Raw genomic sequence first — 18,863 nt, forward strand, 5'->3', positions numbered from 1 at the left:
ATAGGTGTGATTGAGGCATGTTTATAGCTTGAGGGGAAAACACCAGTTGTTAGTGATAGGTTGAAGAGATGGGTTAGGGTTGGGATGAAGACTGTGGCGAGGTTTGGGATGAAGTGGGATGGGATCAGATCAAGTGCACAGGTGGTGAGATGCGATCTTGAGAGTAGAGTGGAGAGTCTGTCTTCTGTAATGGTGGAGAAGTTGGTTTTGGAGGTGGAGGGCTGGGTAGTTGGGAGGAAGGGTTCTGGGGGTTGTCGACTAAAACTGTCTCTGATGTTCTCAATCTTCTGCTTGAAAAATGAGGCAAAGTCTTCAGCAGAGATGAGTGGGGAGGGAGGAGGCACTGGGGGGCTGAGGAGAGAATTGAAGGTGTTGAATAACTGTTTGGGGTTGTGAGACAGGGAGGATATAAGATGAGAAGTAGGTTTGTTTTGCTGTGGCGAGTGTGGTCTTGAAAGTAGTGAGGGACTGTTTGAATGTGATGAAGTGCTCGTTGGAGTGGGATCTTTTCCATCTCCGCTCTGCAGCCCTGGAAGCTCGCCTCAGTTCTTTGGTCAGGCGGGTGTGCCAGGGCTGTCTGTTGATTTTGCGAGCTTTGGTATGTGTGAGAGGGGCAAGAGATTCCAAAGCTGCAGTTATTGTGGTGTTGTATAGAGCGGCAGCGTCATCCGCACGCATTGTGTAGGGAGCTTATGTCTGTGAGAGGGAGGAGGGATTCAGAGAGTGAGTGTAGATCAAGGTGTTTAAGATTTCTGCAAGGGTGTGCAAGTTTGTGGGGTGGGGATTGTAGACAAGGAGTGGAGATGGAAGAGAATGTGAGTAGGTTGTGGTCAGAAAGAGGAACAGGTGAGTTAGAGAGCTTAGATAGGGAGCAGAGGTGAGTGAAGATGAGATCCAGTGTGTGACCATCTTTGTGAGTGGCTGTAGAAGACCATTGAGCAAGGCCAAAGGAGGAAGTGAGAGATAGAAGTTTAGTGGCAGCTAAGAAGGGAGTATCAATGGGGATGTTGAAGTCGCCCATGATGATAGTGGGGATGTCAGCGGCAAGGAAATGGAGTAGCCAGGTGGTGAAGTGGTCAAAGAAGGTGGTGGCTGGCCCTGGGGGACGGTAGATGACAGCCAGTTGGAGGAGGAGTAGATACGCACGGAGTGCACTTCAAAGGAAGGGAGGGTAACAGAGGGCAGAAGTGGGATTGGGGCGAAGGAGCAGTTATCTGACAGAAAACCAACTCCTCCACCATGCTTGCTGTTGGGGCGAGGGGTGTGAGAGAGGTGGTATCCACCATAGGAAAGCGCGGCTGGAGAGGCTGAGTCAGAGGGGGTGAGCCAGGTTTCAGTGATGCCGAGGAAGGAGAGTTTCTTATTGATAAAGAGGTCGTGGATAAATGACAGTTTATTGCAGACAGAGTGTGCGTTCCATAGTGCTCCAGATAGGGAAATTGGGGGAGTGGGGGCTGGATGAATGGGTATGAGGTTACTGTGGTTGCGAAGACGTGTAGAGGATCGTGGCAGGGGATTAGAAATGTGTGTGGGGATGTGATGAGGAGGGCCAGGATTTGGGGATATGTCACCAGCAATGAGGAGCAGCAGACAGAGCGTTAGAAGGTGTGAGCTGGATAGGTCATGATGTGGCCGTGTGTGCCTGGAGAGAAAGGATTGTATGTGGAGGAATAGTTCTGTGGAGGAGGTGAGGTGGCTGGGGAGGAAGGAGGAAGAAACGACTAGTTCCTTACTAGGTGGAGGGATTACTGGAGATAGGAAGAACTAAAGTAGTATGGTGGTGAATGTTAAAGGGAACCTGTCACCCCCAAAATGGCTGGTGAGGTAAGCTCACCGGCATCAGGGGCTTATCTACAGCATTCTGTAATGCTGTAGATAAGCCCCCGATGTTACCTGAAAGAGGAGAAAAAGACGTTAGATTATACTCACCCAGGGGCGGTCCCGGTGCGGTCTGGTCAAATGGGTGTCTCCGGTCCGCTCCGGCGACTCCCATCTTCATTCCATGATGTCAACAGGGTAGACAAAGTACACCTGCGCCGGAGCCGTGGCGTAAAGACCTGAAGAGGACATCATGGAATGAAGATGGGAGGCGCCGGAGCGGACCGGAGACACCCATCCGACCTGACCGCACCGGGACCGCCCCTGGGTGAGTATAATCTAACGTCTTTTTCTCCTCTTTCAGGTAACATCGGGGGCTTATCTACAGCATTACACAATGCTGTAGATAAGCCCCTGATGCCGGTGAGCTTACCTCACCAGCCATTTTGGGGGTGACAGGTTCCCTTTAAAAGAAAGCGAAACATTATAGTGTTTTTCTATTCCTTTACCTTCCAGTCAATTCCAGGCCAATTCTAGTCTAATTCATAGCAATTCAAAATCTGCAATTTAAAAGATGCAATTTCTAAGATGGTCAGACACGTCTGGTCAGACTCATGGCTTTGAATTTATGTGCACCTAAGGGCTCACAGCTGAGAGGATGTGGGCGTGTGTGTCCAGAGCACATGTTCACAGTTAAGCCAGGTCATAAAGAGGGGGTGGGGTAGAGTGGCCACTCAGGTATGCAAGGAAGATGCAAGAGGAGTGAAGTGCATATGGATAGAAAATAATGGGTAAGCAAAGCACACCAGGTGGGAGTTATATGCACTTCATATAGAAAGACATAGCAAAAGCTGAGGTAAAACAATAAGCGGACCATGCAATTACCAGCATTTTAAAGTAGTCTCCTATACTGCTGGAAAATACACTTGCACTATTCAGTATTGTAATCAAGAGGTTTGATGGACAGCAATGCTAATGATGTGTAAAGAAGTTGATTGAGGCTCTGTTCACATTAGTATTTTTATTTCCATTATTCTGATCCATCAGAGGAGCAGAAAAAAAAAGTTAAACGTTAGGTTAAAGGATCCACTCATTTAAATGGGGTTTTAATTACGTAAAATGTCATTTGTTTTGTCTGCCATCGATTTTGTGGCCAGACAAAACCTGTTCTGCAAAACCTTTCTTTTCTTCATAAAAATATATATAGCAGACAGATGGGGCACTTCAGGATTTTTTTTAGGCTGGTTTCACACTTGCGTTTTGATCTGCAGCGTTTTAAAAAAAAAAAACGCATGTGGTGAAAAAACGCATGTAAACGCGGCAAAACGCCGCGTTTTTTAGACGCATGTGTTTTTGCATGCAGAAAAAAAATGCGGCGTTTTGCGGCGTTTACATGCGTTTTTTCCTGCGTTTGCGTTTTTTAAACGCATGCTGAGAAGTGTGTGACAGCTGCCAATCATCAAAATCAACTAGAAAACCCACTAAAAACAGAAATAGTTAGGGTTAGGGTTAGGATCCCTAGTAACCCTAGGGACCCTAACCCTAACCCTAGGGATCCTAACCCTAACCCTAGGGATCCTAACCCTAACCCTAGGGATCCTAACCCTAACCCTAAGGGTTAGGATCGTAACCCTAACCCTAAGGGTTAGGGTTAGGATCCCTAGGGTTAGGGTTAGGATCCCTAGGGTTACTAGGGATCATAACCTTAGGGTTAGGATCCCTAGTAACCCTAGGGTTAGGGTTAGGGTTTTCTTGTTTTTTCTTGTGTTTAGGGTTTTCTTGCTTTTTCTTGTGTTTAGGGTTAGGGTTAGGGTTTTCTTGTTTTTTCTTGTTTTTTATTGTGTTTTTCTATAAAAACGCATGCGTTTTTAACGCAAGCAAACGCATGTGCTTAAAAACGCATGCGTTTACATAGACAGCAATGCATTTTTTTGCCGCGAATAAACGCATGCGTTTTTTTTTGCGGCAAAAAAACGCCGCTAGAAATGACTACAGGTTGCATTTCTGCAAATGAACGCACGCGTCAAAAAACACATGCGTTGCCGAAAACGCGTCAAAACGCATGCTAAAAAACGCATGCGTTTTTTCATGTTAAGTATAGAAAAAAAGCGCATGCGTTTTTTAGCGCTAAAACGCTGCAGATCAAAACGCAAGTGTGAAACCAGCCTTACATTTATTAAAGATACGAAACCGATCGTAACAGATTCTTCTGTTTAAATTATCCATTTTTAAATACTATACATGCCCAGAAAACTAGAGTGTTCAGAGACATCTCCAGGAAAAACAGATCCATTTAAAAAACAGGAAAAAGCAAATGTAGGACAAAGTTTCCGTTGGTTTTTCAACAGATCCATCAAATGGATGTGTGTAAAAAAAAAATGGAAACTTTGTCTTTAGTTGCTGTCTGGGGTTGGTTTCTATTTCTGTTTGTTTCTTTAACTGGATTAATTACAAGTGAATCCCAAGTGTGAATGTTAGAGGTTGTCCACTACTTCGGATAGGTCATCAATGATTGATCGGCCGAGGGGGGGCCGACTCCTGACACCTCCGCCGATCAGGTGTTACCAGTGGCAGCCTACCAGAAGTACTCATTTGCCCAGGTGCTCCGTCTTCTGGTAGTGGCCAAGGCTTGGTACTGCACTCCTATTCAACCCAATAGAAGGCAGATGTGCAGTACCCTGAGGCGGCCACTATCAGAAGACGGCCAGCTCCACAAGTGAGTACTTCCGGCCGCTGTCACTGATAACAGCTGATCGACGGGGGTGCCTGGGTGATAAGACGTTGATGACCTATCCTAAGGAGAGGTCATCAATGTAAAAGTAGTGGACATCCTTTTTGAAGAGAACATATGGAGATTCTATACCTCCAAGTAATGAGATGTATGTATTTGACGCTTTCATGCTCACTAAATCCTTACCTTGGTTGTAAAATTGTGCGTTGTCGTTCTGAGAATACTAGCATTGACATTGTAGGCCAATGAGCTGCAAGTTCTTCTGGGTGGGACATGGCACTTCTAGCTCTCCTGCCAGCCTGCTTTTTACCCACCTGCCTCCTGTCTCTGACTGACTGGTCACTCCTGATTCAGTGACCTGCCTCCCTTGACCTGTCAATGAGACACAGGAGGCAGGGCAATAAGGAGGGAAGACATGAGAGCTGCAAGTGCAATGTCCCACCCAGATGCACTTGTAGCTCATTTGCATATTATTTCAATAATACATTTCTCAGGAATGGCAAAACGGATTTCTACAATCAATGTAATGATTTAATCAGCAAAAAAAAGCACCTGTACTGACAGGTAATACATTTGAGGTATAAAATCCTCATAATACGTTTTCTTAATAATAATAATAATAATAATAATAATATGCATTTGTAATGTTATTAGTCCTTAACAATTCAGATGTCCATCAAGTATAATTAAATCGGTTAATTTTGTAAAAGCAACTTTACTGAAATGTTGTTGTGTATAGAAAAATAGGACATTTCCAGGGAAACAGGATGTTTTTACATTCATTCGTGCTGGTGCTGCCTCTGGAAACTGTTCCTTAAATTAGTATTTAACTGCTGAAATCTCTGCAAATCAGTAGGCACAAAAGAACATACTGTGCACAGCTAAACCTGTTTCTACCAGCACCATGAACTCTGCCGCCCCGGCAGCGGTAAGGTGGCCTGTTCTTATGTAAAAATACCATTGCCTATAGTGCGCTATTTATAGGGGAGGGCAACAGGTTCATACTCTCCCTATGATAAGGGTGAGGAGTTTTGATTTACCTGGGCAGGGTGGGAAATGCCTGGGAACAAATTTATAGCCAAAAAGCAGAAGTAGCTATATATCAGAGAAGGATAATTAACACCTCCAGAGCCAGGAACACTAGAAACGCGAGCTCCAGCCAGCAGTGTAATATCCCTTCTGCACAGCTGCAGGGTCAGGTCTATAAAACCTGGCACATGAGCCGAGTTTATGTATTTGGTGGAAATGTGATTAAGAGTACAGAAAAAAGAGAGAACAAATGAAGAAGTTGAGCAGTATTATTGCCTCATAAAACCATTGGATCAGGAATGCCACAGCACAGGGCAGTACAAGGGCAGGGCTAGGCTGGGTCTCCAGGCAGAAGAGCTTGCAGTCGATCATTTCCAATATGATCAGGTATGTAGAACCCGGTTTTTCAGAGGCTCATCTCTGTGATAAGAGATGCAGCAGATGTAGCCCTCCCACATGCTCGTGTTCCTTCGTAGCCAAGCAGCCTTCATTTCTCTCTACTTCTTCCTATATTCCTAACTCCAGTACAGATTTATGGTCATCTATTGCTTCCACCGTTCTGGGCAATGTCTTAATAAGCTGTTCCTTATATCATTATGGAACATAACTGACATCTCTTTAAAATAATCTCCTTAACCCATGAACCTTCCTGGTGATGTTCTCCAGCTTTGCTAGTTGTCGCAATAATGGGACCATTCCACTATTCTATGATTTCATTTCCAGTGCTCTTCCGTCTTCTTCTTTCAATCTCTTGTTGCTTCCCTCTCTCTTCCATTCACTCCCATTCCTCTCTCACATGCTCTGCGTTTGCCTTCCTTTTTCCTTCTATGAAATCTTTCTCACACTCAGACGTATCTCTCCTAGGTCTATCTTGTCATCATGAACAAGATGAAAAATTTCACCCGGAGGTTCTCCCTCTCTGTTCCTCGAACAGAGACTATAGAAGAGTCCATCCCAGAATTCACAGAGCAATACAACCAGAAAAACAATCGACATAGTGAAGGTGAGTGTCTTGAAACAAATGGATTGACTATTGCATGGTGATCGATCAGGTGATGAATGTGTGGCAGTGCCAAGCTTATATATCTGTAAGTGATATCTTGGCATGCCAAGTTTTTTCCTTCTTTATATCGACTATATTTCTATATCTTGCCAACAATTAAGTACTATCATATGAGTGTTCAGTCTAATTTTCACTATGGGGCAGCATAAAACTAGGCTAATCATATAAGCACGTACTTTGACCTATTTAAAGAAGGAGATTAAATGTGATATATCGGTATTTTTTGGTAACACATAGTAGCAGTCCTGTGCAAAATGCTTCCGAAGGGTTGCATAACCAAAGGTACGTTACTTTTCACTCTGTATTTCATAGCATTAGTGCAGCACTGAATATAGTTCTTGCTGAGCCAATAATCGCCAATATATATAGAATGTAATCATTCTTTTTCTTGTGCCTCTATTGTATTTTTTATGTTGTTTTTTTTTTTTACCCCAGGCAAAATACATCTATAAAATGTATATACACGCTGCTTATACACCATCACCGTTTCCCCGGTCTTGACCCAAAAATCTTTATCTACTCTACATGCTAGTGGTTCTTAGGAAGATTTTGTCCAATATGGTCCTCTGCTCCGTTTAACATCATGTGACAAAGCTAAACATGGCATACACATAGCAATACTATGGAGCAGAACCCGACACAGACAGAAGGGGGGCCCTGTGCCGCGACATCATATGGGCGTTGCGCATTAGTTCATCATAATGCACCCATTAACATGTCTGATAGAATCTGCTTTGGATGTAGAAGAGAGCCCCATTAGATCTTGGGCCCCTGTACGGCTGCACAAGATGACCCGATGGTATGTGCGCCCCTGCCCAGGAGTCAGTCTTATAACTGCCATTGTTATGAATTACCATTCTTGATATAATGATGAAGTTATGTAATTGATATTACCAATACTCTTCACCTAGTAGAAAAAGTGTAGGGGAACAAAAACGAACAAGACTATCAGGTGATGCCCTTTTGCTTCTTCGTGGCTGGGGGATGATCTCTTCCAGGATTGATCTATTTGGACGTTAAAACGATATCAGTCTGCGCTGCTGTAATGAAGAATCCTTCAGGTCAAGATGAGTTGAACGTTTTTTTAGTTCCCCAATGCGCTTAAACACTGGATTAGCGTCTGTTCAAGTGAAAAAAACTAGTGCAACTGTTTTTCTTCCCTTGAAAAAAAGGTTCTAGTCAAGTGTTGAAACGCGTTGGGGAAATAAAAACCGTTCAACTCATCTTGGCCCTAAGGGTCTTCATTACAGCAGCGCAGACTGATATCGTTTCATCTGCCACATTGGTCAATACTCTTACCAAAACATACCTTATACTTTTATTAGGAGTCATGATAAAGCAAAAAAGGATGCATAAAGTACAGTACATGTTAATTATAATAACTATGTTTAGACTTCATATGTTTGTACATTTTGAAAATAACTAAAATATCATCAATTAATGAAATGTTAATTTAATTGGATTTGTAATGAGGTTTTGAATAGAAAATAGAATTTGTCATAATAAGCTATAATTTGTTACCTCCATCAGTGAAGGGCCTACTTATAGGTACAGTAGGCCTGTGTTTATCTGTGGACCTTCAGGAAGGACACTGGCTAAATGGGAATTTACATAGAGGACCACAATGTTGGGATTTGTTTTGTGATGTATTTTGCGGCCTAATTGATGTGTGGCACAGCAGAAATTCTGTGCCTATAGACTCCTGGAAATTTGATACTGCAGCAATGGTTGTTTTCATCTTTAACTCAAGTAACCAATTGTCAAAGATGTTTTAACCAAGTTCTCCTCAGGTTATATTTGGTCACCATTCTGGAGGTAATTGGACAATGGGCAACATACGGTACTTGTAATTCTTATATAGCACCAACGTATTCAGTAGTGCTTACAACCCAAATCAGACATTACATAGTAACAAACTAAATAATAATCTAAACAAGATAAGTGAGGGCCCCGCTCGCGAGTCGGTGCATACTACCCAACTTCAAGAGATGTGGAATAGGAAACTGTCAAAGCCAGTTTTTCAGTGTCTCTGTGCCTGAATAATAGTGTCAACCATAGTGCATTCATAAAAATGCTACCCAAGACAGGTCCACCGATAATGCACCCCTTATTAGACCCAGCTACAGCGATGCATTTATCCCCAATGTTGCCCTCCTCAACTGCTAACAGTAAGACATGACAAGTTAAAGAGGGATTATTGGTTGTTTCCAATGTAACCATCAATTATTACCATTATACTGTAACTTAAACCTTAAAATAAACACATGACCGCCTGTGACTTGGGTAAAATTGGCCACAGCAGGCTTTTATTAACATTACACGCAAACTTGGGGTGCCCTCAACCCTGGCCCCCTAAACATTATAAACAATGTAAACATTATATGACAATAACTAACATTAACTAAGCTGATAGGTCTGGTCCAGAGTCATAACCCACAACCTTCCTAATTTTCCCTGGCCGCACCACACCAGAGAGTGAGGTATTAATAACCCTTAATTAATACCTGTAACTTTTCAGGACCTACACCCACAAGTTACCTTGGTCTATCACAGAAGCCACCATACCCTACTGGTGCCTTCTGACCCAAGGCCATCGCTACTTGACAAGTCTCTAACCCAGACCTATCCCCCAGCCGCAGTACCAGAAAAAGTTGTTTGTTTGGTTTTTTTTACCAAAACCAAAGGTAAAAAAGAGGAAGGGTGGGTGGACAGCTGGATCCAGGAAGCAAGAGTAGGTAGGTTTCCTTCTCTATCCCTGAGATAAGCCCACCACAATCCTGCCTCCAAACTCCTTCCCAACAATCAGACCCCCGGAACATACACCATCAAAACTTCCCTTCTAGCCTTATTTTTCACCAGATAACCCCTTCACTCCCACCCTCTAGATTGTCATGAGGTCTGTCTGCCCTATGGGCTTCCCAGTCTTTTACATGTGATGAGCCAATCATCTGCCCTTCACATCTAAAAAAACTTTAGTGCTAGACATTGTGTCCTACCATCACCAAGTGTACACAATAGTCTGCCAGTACTCTTGCCACGGATTGAAAAACACTGACCTACAGTTTTAGGCTATGTTCACACTTTGCGTTTTTTCTGCAGGCAAAACCTGCTCTCTTGGCAATAAAAAAAAAGCAGGTTTTGCTGCATTTTTGCTGTAGTTTTTTGTCTCTTGTGCGTGCTGATAAGGTTTAACACCCCCCAAAAAATCATGATGCAACTTCCTTAAGGTTTTTGCACCAAAAACACAGCAAAACCTGATACCTGCATTTTTGCACTTACCCATTACTTTCAATGGGTGAAAAAACGCTGAAAGGAGTGACATGCAGTTTGCAAAAACGCAGCAGTTTCCACATCGCTCAGGGGAAAAAAAACAATGTGTGCTTGAGAGTTCTGAAATTGTATAGATTTTGCTGGTACTCTAAAACACAGCTTAAAATTTGCATAAAAAAAGCATCAAAAACGTAACGTGTGAACATAGCCTTAGATTCCTGTTCTGAGAACATAGTTACCGCAATTGTGAATGCAATTCTTCGATGGTTTGTGTTTTTGAGTACTGTCTGATCTTTCTGTGCATTCTTAGGCCACCCAGAAGTTTCGACTGACCTGGCTTAACGCAAACTTCACTGCCATTTGGTATTCTGTACTTGGGACTGATGACTGCTGCTGTGTTTTTACTGGCCTTATTTGGTTTCTAAAGCTTCTCTCCATCTGGCTAGCTTTCCTAGCTGTCCTCAGTCCCCCACACTCTCTTCCGACCTGATGCCAACACAATACACATACAGGATTGCACTTATCGAAATGTCTCTCCATAGGATCACACGATCCTCAATCTCTATCTACTGTGGTAGAGGCATATGTACTTGGGTTGGCTTTATAAAACAACCCATTTGAAAAAACAATCAATGACCATTGTAGATATTAATAACGGTTCTGCACCCATTTATCAAAGGGTCTGCGTTTTATTAACTTGCACTAGCCAGGACTTTGCCATATGGTTTGTCAGATTGATGGATTTTCCTTATGCATGTGTAAGGAGTATAATGCTAATGTTGTAATGATGTGACTATGACAATGTACAGAATTAATTACATAAGTGCTGTAATATATCTGCTTTTTCAAAAGCTGTATATATTATGCTTTATTCAAATTAGAATTCTGTACGGCATAAAGATATTTAGCACCGTGCAATTTCTTCATGAAAAGCAAACATAATTAAGTTGGCATAATAGGAATAATTAGAACTAAGTGGATGAACTCTTTGAACATACCAAGAGGCACACGTAAATATTCGGCACGTTTCTTAATAGAAATCAGAGCCTTATATTTTGGTACTTTTGATTATTTCCTGTAATTCATTTATTAAGAATGCTTTTCTATTTTCTTGGAGCCAAAAGAATAAAGGGCTATTTAGTGTATATGAATGTCTGATGTTTTTTCACCTGACTAGCAGACACTGATTGTCCATTTTGATTAGATGACAAGTATTATAGAATACATGGTTGTAATTGTATGGATAAATAATTATTAACGGGAACCTGTTACATGATTCATGCTGCCCTCAACCACAGGCAGCTTAAATAAGAGACCAGCTCCTGCATTACAAAAATGTATGTCTTAGGCTGGGGTCACACTTGCGAGTGCAATGCAAGAAACTCGCATCAACATGCAGCCGCACACTCCGATCCCGAGTGCTAGTGGCAGTGCCAGGTATTGATGCGCGACTTTCTCGCATTGCACTCGCAAGTGTGACCCCGGCCTTACTCTAAAATGCTGCTGTAACGGGTATGTCAGAGGTTGCAGACCGTCGCACAGCATCTGACTGCAGAAAGTCTCAGCAGTTTGCTTTGCAGATTTCTTCCCGGGCCTTCTGACTTTAGGACCCAGTGAAAGTCTTGCCGGCTCTAGTTGACACACCTGGACTTGAGTGTATATAACTCCCATCTTTCTGCTGGATGGCATGGTTGATATTTCTATTTCCAGTTCCCTGTTGTGGCTTGGAGCTATAGCAGTCGGCTATCTTCCTCTCTGGTGTTTGTAGGTTGTCCGTGTTTCTCTCTGAGTCTACCTAAGCCAAATGTTCCCGCTTGTTTGTGTATCCCATCTGTATTTAGTGGTAGTGGGGATTGACTAGCCCCAATCCTGTCCTTCCCAGTGCAGGGCTTATCGCCAGGGTCAGGCAGGAATTAGGCATCCTGCTCGGCAATAGGTGCCAAACCTATTTAAGGATGATAGGGCAGACAGGGTGACGTCAGATCTGCCTAGGGGTCTCCATTCCCCCTTCCCTAGTGTTTGGTTCCCTTTCCCATATACTTTTGTGTTGCACTTAGCCTTTCCTACACGTTGCGTGACAGCTGCAGAGAAATAGTTAAAAGTGTGGATGATTAGTCACACTTTTGGCCAGGCTGGCTTTTCTCCATCCATTCAGCTAGACTGACAGGTCTCTCACTATGTGTATATAGGGATAGAGGATTGAAGGAAATCCTTTGCTGGCAATAACTACCTGAAGTTTAGAAGCAATGGACGTGACCAAACTCTAGGATTCCTCCTCTGTGATGCTTTGCCAGGCCTTCACTGCAGCTGACTTCTGTTATTGCTTGTTTGTGGGTATTTCTGCCTTACATTTTGTCTTATGTATGTGAAATATGTGCTTGATGGAGTTGAGATCTTGTGATTGACTTGGCCATTGCAGAATATTCCACATCTTTGCCCTAAGAAACTCCTTGGTTGCTTTTGCAATATGTTTTGGGTCATTGTCCATCTGTTCTATGAAGCGCTCTCCAAACAACATTATTGCATTTGTTGAATATGAGCAGAAAGTATAACCCTGTACACTTTAGAATTCATCTGGCTGGTTCTTTCTTCAGTCACGTCATCAATAAACACTAGTGACCCAGTATCATTGGAAGCCATGCATGCCCAAGCTCTCACCCTGCCTCCACCATGTTTTACAGAGGATTTGGTGTGCTTTGGATCATTAGCTGTAACAAGCCTTCTCCATTGTTTCTTCTTCCCATTATTCTGGTACATGTTGATCTTAGTTTCCTCTGTCCAAAGAATTCTTTTCCAGACCTGGGCTGGGTTGTTTAATTCGACCTTTCTGTTTTTAAAGCTGATTAATGGTTTTCACCTTGTGATGAATTCTTTGTTTTAGCTCTCATGAAGTGTTCTCTTTATGATATATTTAAATACTGAACTACCTTCTTCCTGGAGAGTGTTCTTCACTTGGATGTATGTGGACGTCCAGGCCTTTTTGTGCTCCCAATCTCACCAGTGCGCTCTTCTTTTGTTAGGAGTGGCCAAATCAGCAATTTGGTACATTCTAACTTTTCTGCTATCTCTATGATGGATCTCTTCTTTCTTTCAGCCTAGTTATGTTCTCTTTCACTTCCATTGAGAGTTTCTTTGACCTCATGTTGTGGGTTCACTGCAACAGCTTTCAAATGCAAATGCCACACCTGGAATCAGCTCCAGATCTTTTACCTGTTTGAAGGGAATCTGTCACACCCTGGGACGTGTATAACCTATTACTATGGGCATACAGGTGATATAAATGTTAAACTAGTCCTACCTGAATGCCTCATATTAGCGACCTTCTTGTTGAGAAAACTTATTTTATTTCTTTATGATAATGATTTCTTTCAGGCTCCGGGGCATACGGTACCTGGAAGAAATCCCTGCCTCCTGTCTTCATTATAATATCACCCCCCTCCCATGCACGTCACAATGCCCTGTGACGTGCAGTTATGGCGCCGGAATCCCGTGCCTGCTCCCTGCACTCCCTCCACAATCCATACCTTTTCCCCAGTTCTATGGGCAGTGTATTCAGGGATCCTCTGTGCAGACACTAGCGAGTCAAACGCGCATAGGGGTTCATTTAAATACCAATATACTCCTTTGCAACATACTACATGTATATTTAGTCTTTGCAGCACAGTGAGCCATGAGATTTGCAGAGCCGGTGGGAATGGCTGGCTGAGACCTGCATCACCGTTGCTTCCCTGGGCAAACGCAGTATGCATATGAAGCTGAGGTTTGTACACCTGGCTTACTTCATATTGTCACGGAAGTAGATATTTGCATAGAGCTGAAGGTAACGCTGCCCTTGCAAATCATGTTACTTACACCTACATTGGCATGATAACATGATTAGTGGGACAACTACACTATGTTCCAAATTATTATGCAAATGATATTTTTCTCGGATTTTCCTAAATGGTCAGTCCCAATGACAGTCAGTCTAATAAAAGTCATCACCCTTTAGAGTATACATCTAATTTTAATTGAAGAAACCTCCCAATGATAACAGCATAATCTCCAAAATGAATAAAACCTCAAAATGCGCTGTTCGAAATTATTAGGCACAGTAGAATTTCTAAACATTTGATATGTTTTAAAGAACTGAAAATACTCATTTGTGGAATTTGCAGCATTAGGAGGTCACATTCACTGAACAAAAAAGCTATTTAACTCCAAAACATCCTAACAGGCCAAGTTACATGTTAACATAGGAACCTTTCTTTGATATCACTTTCACAATTCTTTCATCCATTGAACTTGTGAGTTTTTGGAGAGTTTCTGCTTGTATTTCTTTGCATGAAGTCAGAATAACCTCCCAGAGCTGCTGTTTTGATGTGAACTGCCTCCAACCCTCATAGATCTTTTTGCTTGATGATACTCCAAAGGTTCTCTATAGGGTTGAGGACAGGGGAAGATGGTGGCCACACTATGAGTGTATCTCCTTTTATGCCCATAGCAGCCAATGACTCAGAGGTATTCTTTGCAGCATGAGATGGTGCATTGTCATGCATGAAGATGATTTTGCTCCTGAAGGCACGTTTCTGCTTTTTATACCATGGAAGAAAGTTGTTAGTCAGAAACTCTATATACTTTGCAGAGATCATTTTCACATCTTCAGGAACTTTAAAGGACCCTACCAGCTGTTTCCCCATGATTCCATCCCAAAACATGACTCCTCCACATCCTTGCTGACGTTGCAGCCTTGTTGGGACATGGTGGCCATCCACCAATCATCCACTACTCCATCCATCTGGACCATCCAGGGTAAACAACACTCATCAGTAAACAAGACTGTTTGAAAATTAGTCTTCATGTATGTCTGGGCCCACTGCAACCATTTCTGCTTGTGAACACTGTTTAGGGGTGGCAGAATAGTAGGTTTATGAACCACAGCAAGCCTTTGAAGGATCCTACACCTTGAGGTTCGAGGGACTCCAGAGGCATCAGTGGCTTCAAATATCTGTTTGCTGGTTTGTAATGGCTTTTTAGCAGCTGCTCTCTTTATCCGATGAACTTGCCTGGCAGAAACCTTCCTCATTATGCCTTTATCAGCACAAACACGACTGTGCTCAGATTCAGCCACAAATCTCTTAACAGTAGGATGATCGCGCTTAAATTTTCAAGAATTATCTAATGTTTTCATCCCTTGACCAAGGCATTGCACTATTTCATGCTTTTCGGCAGCAGAGAGATCCTTTTTCTTTCCCATGTTACTTGAAAACTGTGGCCTGCTTAATAATGTGGAATATCATTTTTAAGTAGTTTTCCTTTAATTAGAATCACCTGGAAAACTAATTATCACATGTGTTTAAGATTGATTTCAGTGATCCATTGAGCCCTGAGACACAATGCCATCCATGAGTTTATTTGAAAAACAAAACAATTAAATCGTTTTGACACTTAAATCCAATTTGCATAATAACTTGGAACACAGTGTAGTCTGGTGGAAACAATGTCACCCATAGTCACCCATAGTCACCCATTAATTAGCATATTATCAGAGTTGTTATAAAATATTTTTTTGCCATAGATAGTAATCAATAACACCATAAAAAGGGCTTGTTAGGCAGAGTACAAAAATAGGAATAAATACATGTTGGCAGTTTGAGGGACCTGGGGTAGCTGTCAGGGTCCCTTTAAAGAACAACTGTACTTTCAATTATCTTTTCATGATAAGCTGTCCTGTGTGTGTATTTGAGGAATAAGGCCTCTTTCACACTTTCGTATTTCTTTTTCCATCGCAATGAGTAGTTTTGTGAAAAACGCAAATGTTTCTGCTGGATCCGTTTTTTTTTCTCATAGACTTGTATTAGCGACGGATTGTGACGGATGGCCTTCCAACACTATATTATTATATAGTGTATAATCATTATATTATTATTATTGTGGAGTGGAACCCCCAGCGAAAGATTCCCTATAATGAGGCAGATGGAGACACTGTGGTTGACCTCTGGCCTAGGATCCAGCGGTGCTCCTCCTTTTAACCCCTTAACCCCCAGAGCTTTTTTCATTTTTGCGTTTCATTTTTTGCTCCCCTCCTTCCCAGAGCCATAACTTTTTTATTTTTCCATCAATATGGCCATGTGAGGACTTATTTTCATGTCGTGTACTAGAAAGTGGGAAAAAAATTCCAAGTGCGGTGAAATTGCAAAAAAAAAAGTGCAATCCCACACTTGTTTTTTGTTTGGATTTTTTGCTAGGTTCACTAAATGCTAAAAGTGACCTGCCATTATGATTCTCCAGGTCATCATGAGTTCATAGACACCAAACATGTTTAGGTTCCTTTTTATGTACAGAGTCCATTGTAAGTATGCTTCCTCATTACAGTGAATGGATCCCTCAGGGGCTTCATCTGAATTACGCCATTCCGAGATAGAGATGGAAACCTGGATGTAAGTGCTCAGCCCAGAACGCAGGATAAATGTGATGCCAAATCTTATGTAAAATGTTCCCAACAAAAGCTTCAGCTCAATCCACAAAAAAGCAAGTCCCCACTCAGGTCCGTCATCTGTCAAGGGAAATATCGGGGCTTCCATGTTACTGGCAGCGCAAAGGGTCTGGGAAAGCATGGAAAAGTACTATGGCTCCTTGCCCCCAAAATTAAATCCAGCAAATACTGCACTCCCAAATCCAAATGCCCCCATTCTTTTTAAGCCCCACAGTGTGCCTAAACCGCATTTAGCATCTACATGTTTGGTAGTTCTGTAACAATGAGAGCCCACTTAATTTCCAGGGTCCACGTCTCCAAAAGCGTGAGCATGTATGGGCATTATAATGTATGGGCACTGCAATGTACATGCACTACAATGGCAAATTTGCAATTTTCACTCAGCAATCACTGCTGCTTATTTCTGGAAAACACCCATGGAGTCAAAATCATCACTACAACTGCAGATAAATTCCCAGAGGGGTATAATATCCAAAATGGGGTCACTTGAGTGGGGATTATGCTCTTCTGGCACTTAGAGGCTCTGTATATGAAGTCTGCAAACTATTCTATGATAACTTGTTTTCCAAGAGTCAAATAACACGCCTTCCCTCCCGAGTGTCATCGTGTGGCTAAACAGTATTGTACAGCCACATGCAGGTCACGTTCATCAGAAATTATATAACAAATTTTGGTGCCATTTTTACCCAGTTTTACCCAAATTCTTGTTTTAAAAATGTAATTTTTGGTTCACTGCCAAATGGTATAAAATTCTGTGATACCTCTGTGGTGTCAATATGATCACTGCACCCCTAGATTAATTCATTGAGAGGTGTAGTTTGTTAAATAGGTTCACTTATGGGGGGATTCTGCTGTTCTGGCACCTCAGGGGCTCTTTTTTTGGGTCATGGCACCCAAAAAACATAACAGAAAAATCTGCAGTATAATATGGCTCTACTTCCCTTCTGAGCTTTCCACCATGCATAAAAAGTAGTTCCTGATTTCATGTAGGGTATTGGCGGTCCACTTTATCCTATTAGCCCTTATAAAAATGAAAAATGTGAGGCTAAAACATCATTTTAGTGGTAAAAATGTAATTATTCTTTCCTCACTGCCCAATTGTATACATTTCTGTGAGGCACATGTGGTGTCAACATGCTCACTGCACCCCTAGATGACGTAATTGAGAGGTGTAGTTTGTAAAATGACATCACTTATGAATCGCCTGAGGGTTAAAATTGCTAATTGCACCCCTAGATGAGTTCCTCAAGAAGTGTAGTTTCCAAACTGAGGTTTCTGCTGATTTGGCATGTCTGGAGCTCCTCAAAAGTCATACACTTCCCCCATTTGAAGAAGCTAAAGTGCGAAACGCGCGTCGGTGTCCTTGCTGCTGCACAGACTAATACCTAGGTCTGTTTTTATATGTACTTTTTGACTTTATTGGAATCATGTCTCTATATTCATTAGCATTTATCATGATACAGTACGCCTGCTACTCTATTCTTTTTTTCATTTACCATCATGATATAATGTGATTAATATTGTTTGCACTGCACTTTATCTTCTAATACACAGCCCCTGCTACGTCTATATAAACCACCCATCACTTGATGATATTATCTATCTATTGATCTTGCCTAGACAGGCTGAACAGAGGCACTTCCTGCACACATTTATATCCAATATATCAATATCTCATATTTTGAATCTTATTTTTCTACTCATCAGCATTTATCATGATGTAATGTGCTGGCTATTGATTGCACTGCACTTTATACATTTTTATAGTCTTCTGAACTATATTTGTTTACCATTATGATACAAGATATTTTATTGATTGCTACACATAACGTTCTAATACAGTATATAGTCCTCTGCCTTGTCTATATAAAGCGTTTATCACTTGATGACACTTTTTTCATTTAGATAGGCCAAGCAGAGGTATTTTATGTACATATTTAATGTATATTCTTCTCTGCAGTAGCACTTTATCGGTAGCCCTAGTCTATACGACATCTAATATACCTTCACCTGGGTATCTATAATGCAAGCAGCTTTGTATATTTATCATCTCCACTTTTTATGCGTTTATGCATTTGTTTTTTTAATTATACCAATAAATATTTACATTTTTATTCTTTGGGCTTAGTACTTCTTTCTCCTTGAAGGTTTTTTGTTGATAGTTTCTTGTACAGTGGTAGGGGTAGATCAGCCTGAGGGAGTCTAATGTTCTTCTTGTCAGGACAATCCATCAGCGTTCTGGTGTTGGCTTCCCCGTTTGTATTGGATGGAGAAGCTGTAGGGTTGTAAGGAAGAGCTTCACCACAGTAATTGTCCATTGTCCCTTGATACACAGTTCAGCCATGTGAGGGGGTTGTGGTCTGTCACAATTGTAAAGACTCATACAAGTATGGCTGCATTTTTTTAGTGCCCATATAATAGCAAGGCACTGCTTTTCAATGGTGACATAGGCAACTTCCCGATCCAGTAGTTTCCGA

General features: G+C 41.9%; 1 protein-coding gene across 5 annotated transcripts in view; it reads left to right on the top strand.

Moving 5' to 3' along the window:
* Positions 1 to 18,863, top strand: part of CDK18 (cyclin dependent kinase 18) — a 223,748-nt gene that overhangs the window by 107,651 nt on the left and 97,234 nt on the right. For 4 of the 5 annotated variants that reach the window (XM_077295121.1, XM_077295118.1, XM_077295119.1 and 1 more), the window contains one exon: positions 6,443 to 6,581. In XM_077295121.1, the coding sequence (XP_077151236.1) occupies positions 6,458 to 6,581 (124 nt within the window). In that variant the 5' untranslated portion in view covers positions 6,443 to 6,457. Of the gene's footprint in view, positions 1 to 5,636; positions 5,966 to 6,442; positions 6,582 to 18,863 lie in introns of those variants that run through there. The other variant, XM_077295120.1, reaches the window with a different exon arrangement.

Source organism: Ranitomeya variabilis, chromosome 3 (assembly GCF_051348905.1).
Source record: "Ranitomeya variabilis isolate aRanVar5 chromosome 3, aRanVar5.hap1, whole genome shotgun sequence".
Lineage (NCBI taxonomy): Eukaryota > Metazoa > Chordata > Amphibia > Anura > Dendrobatidae > Ranitomeya > Ranitomeya variabilis.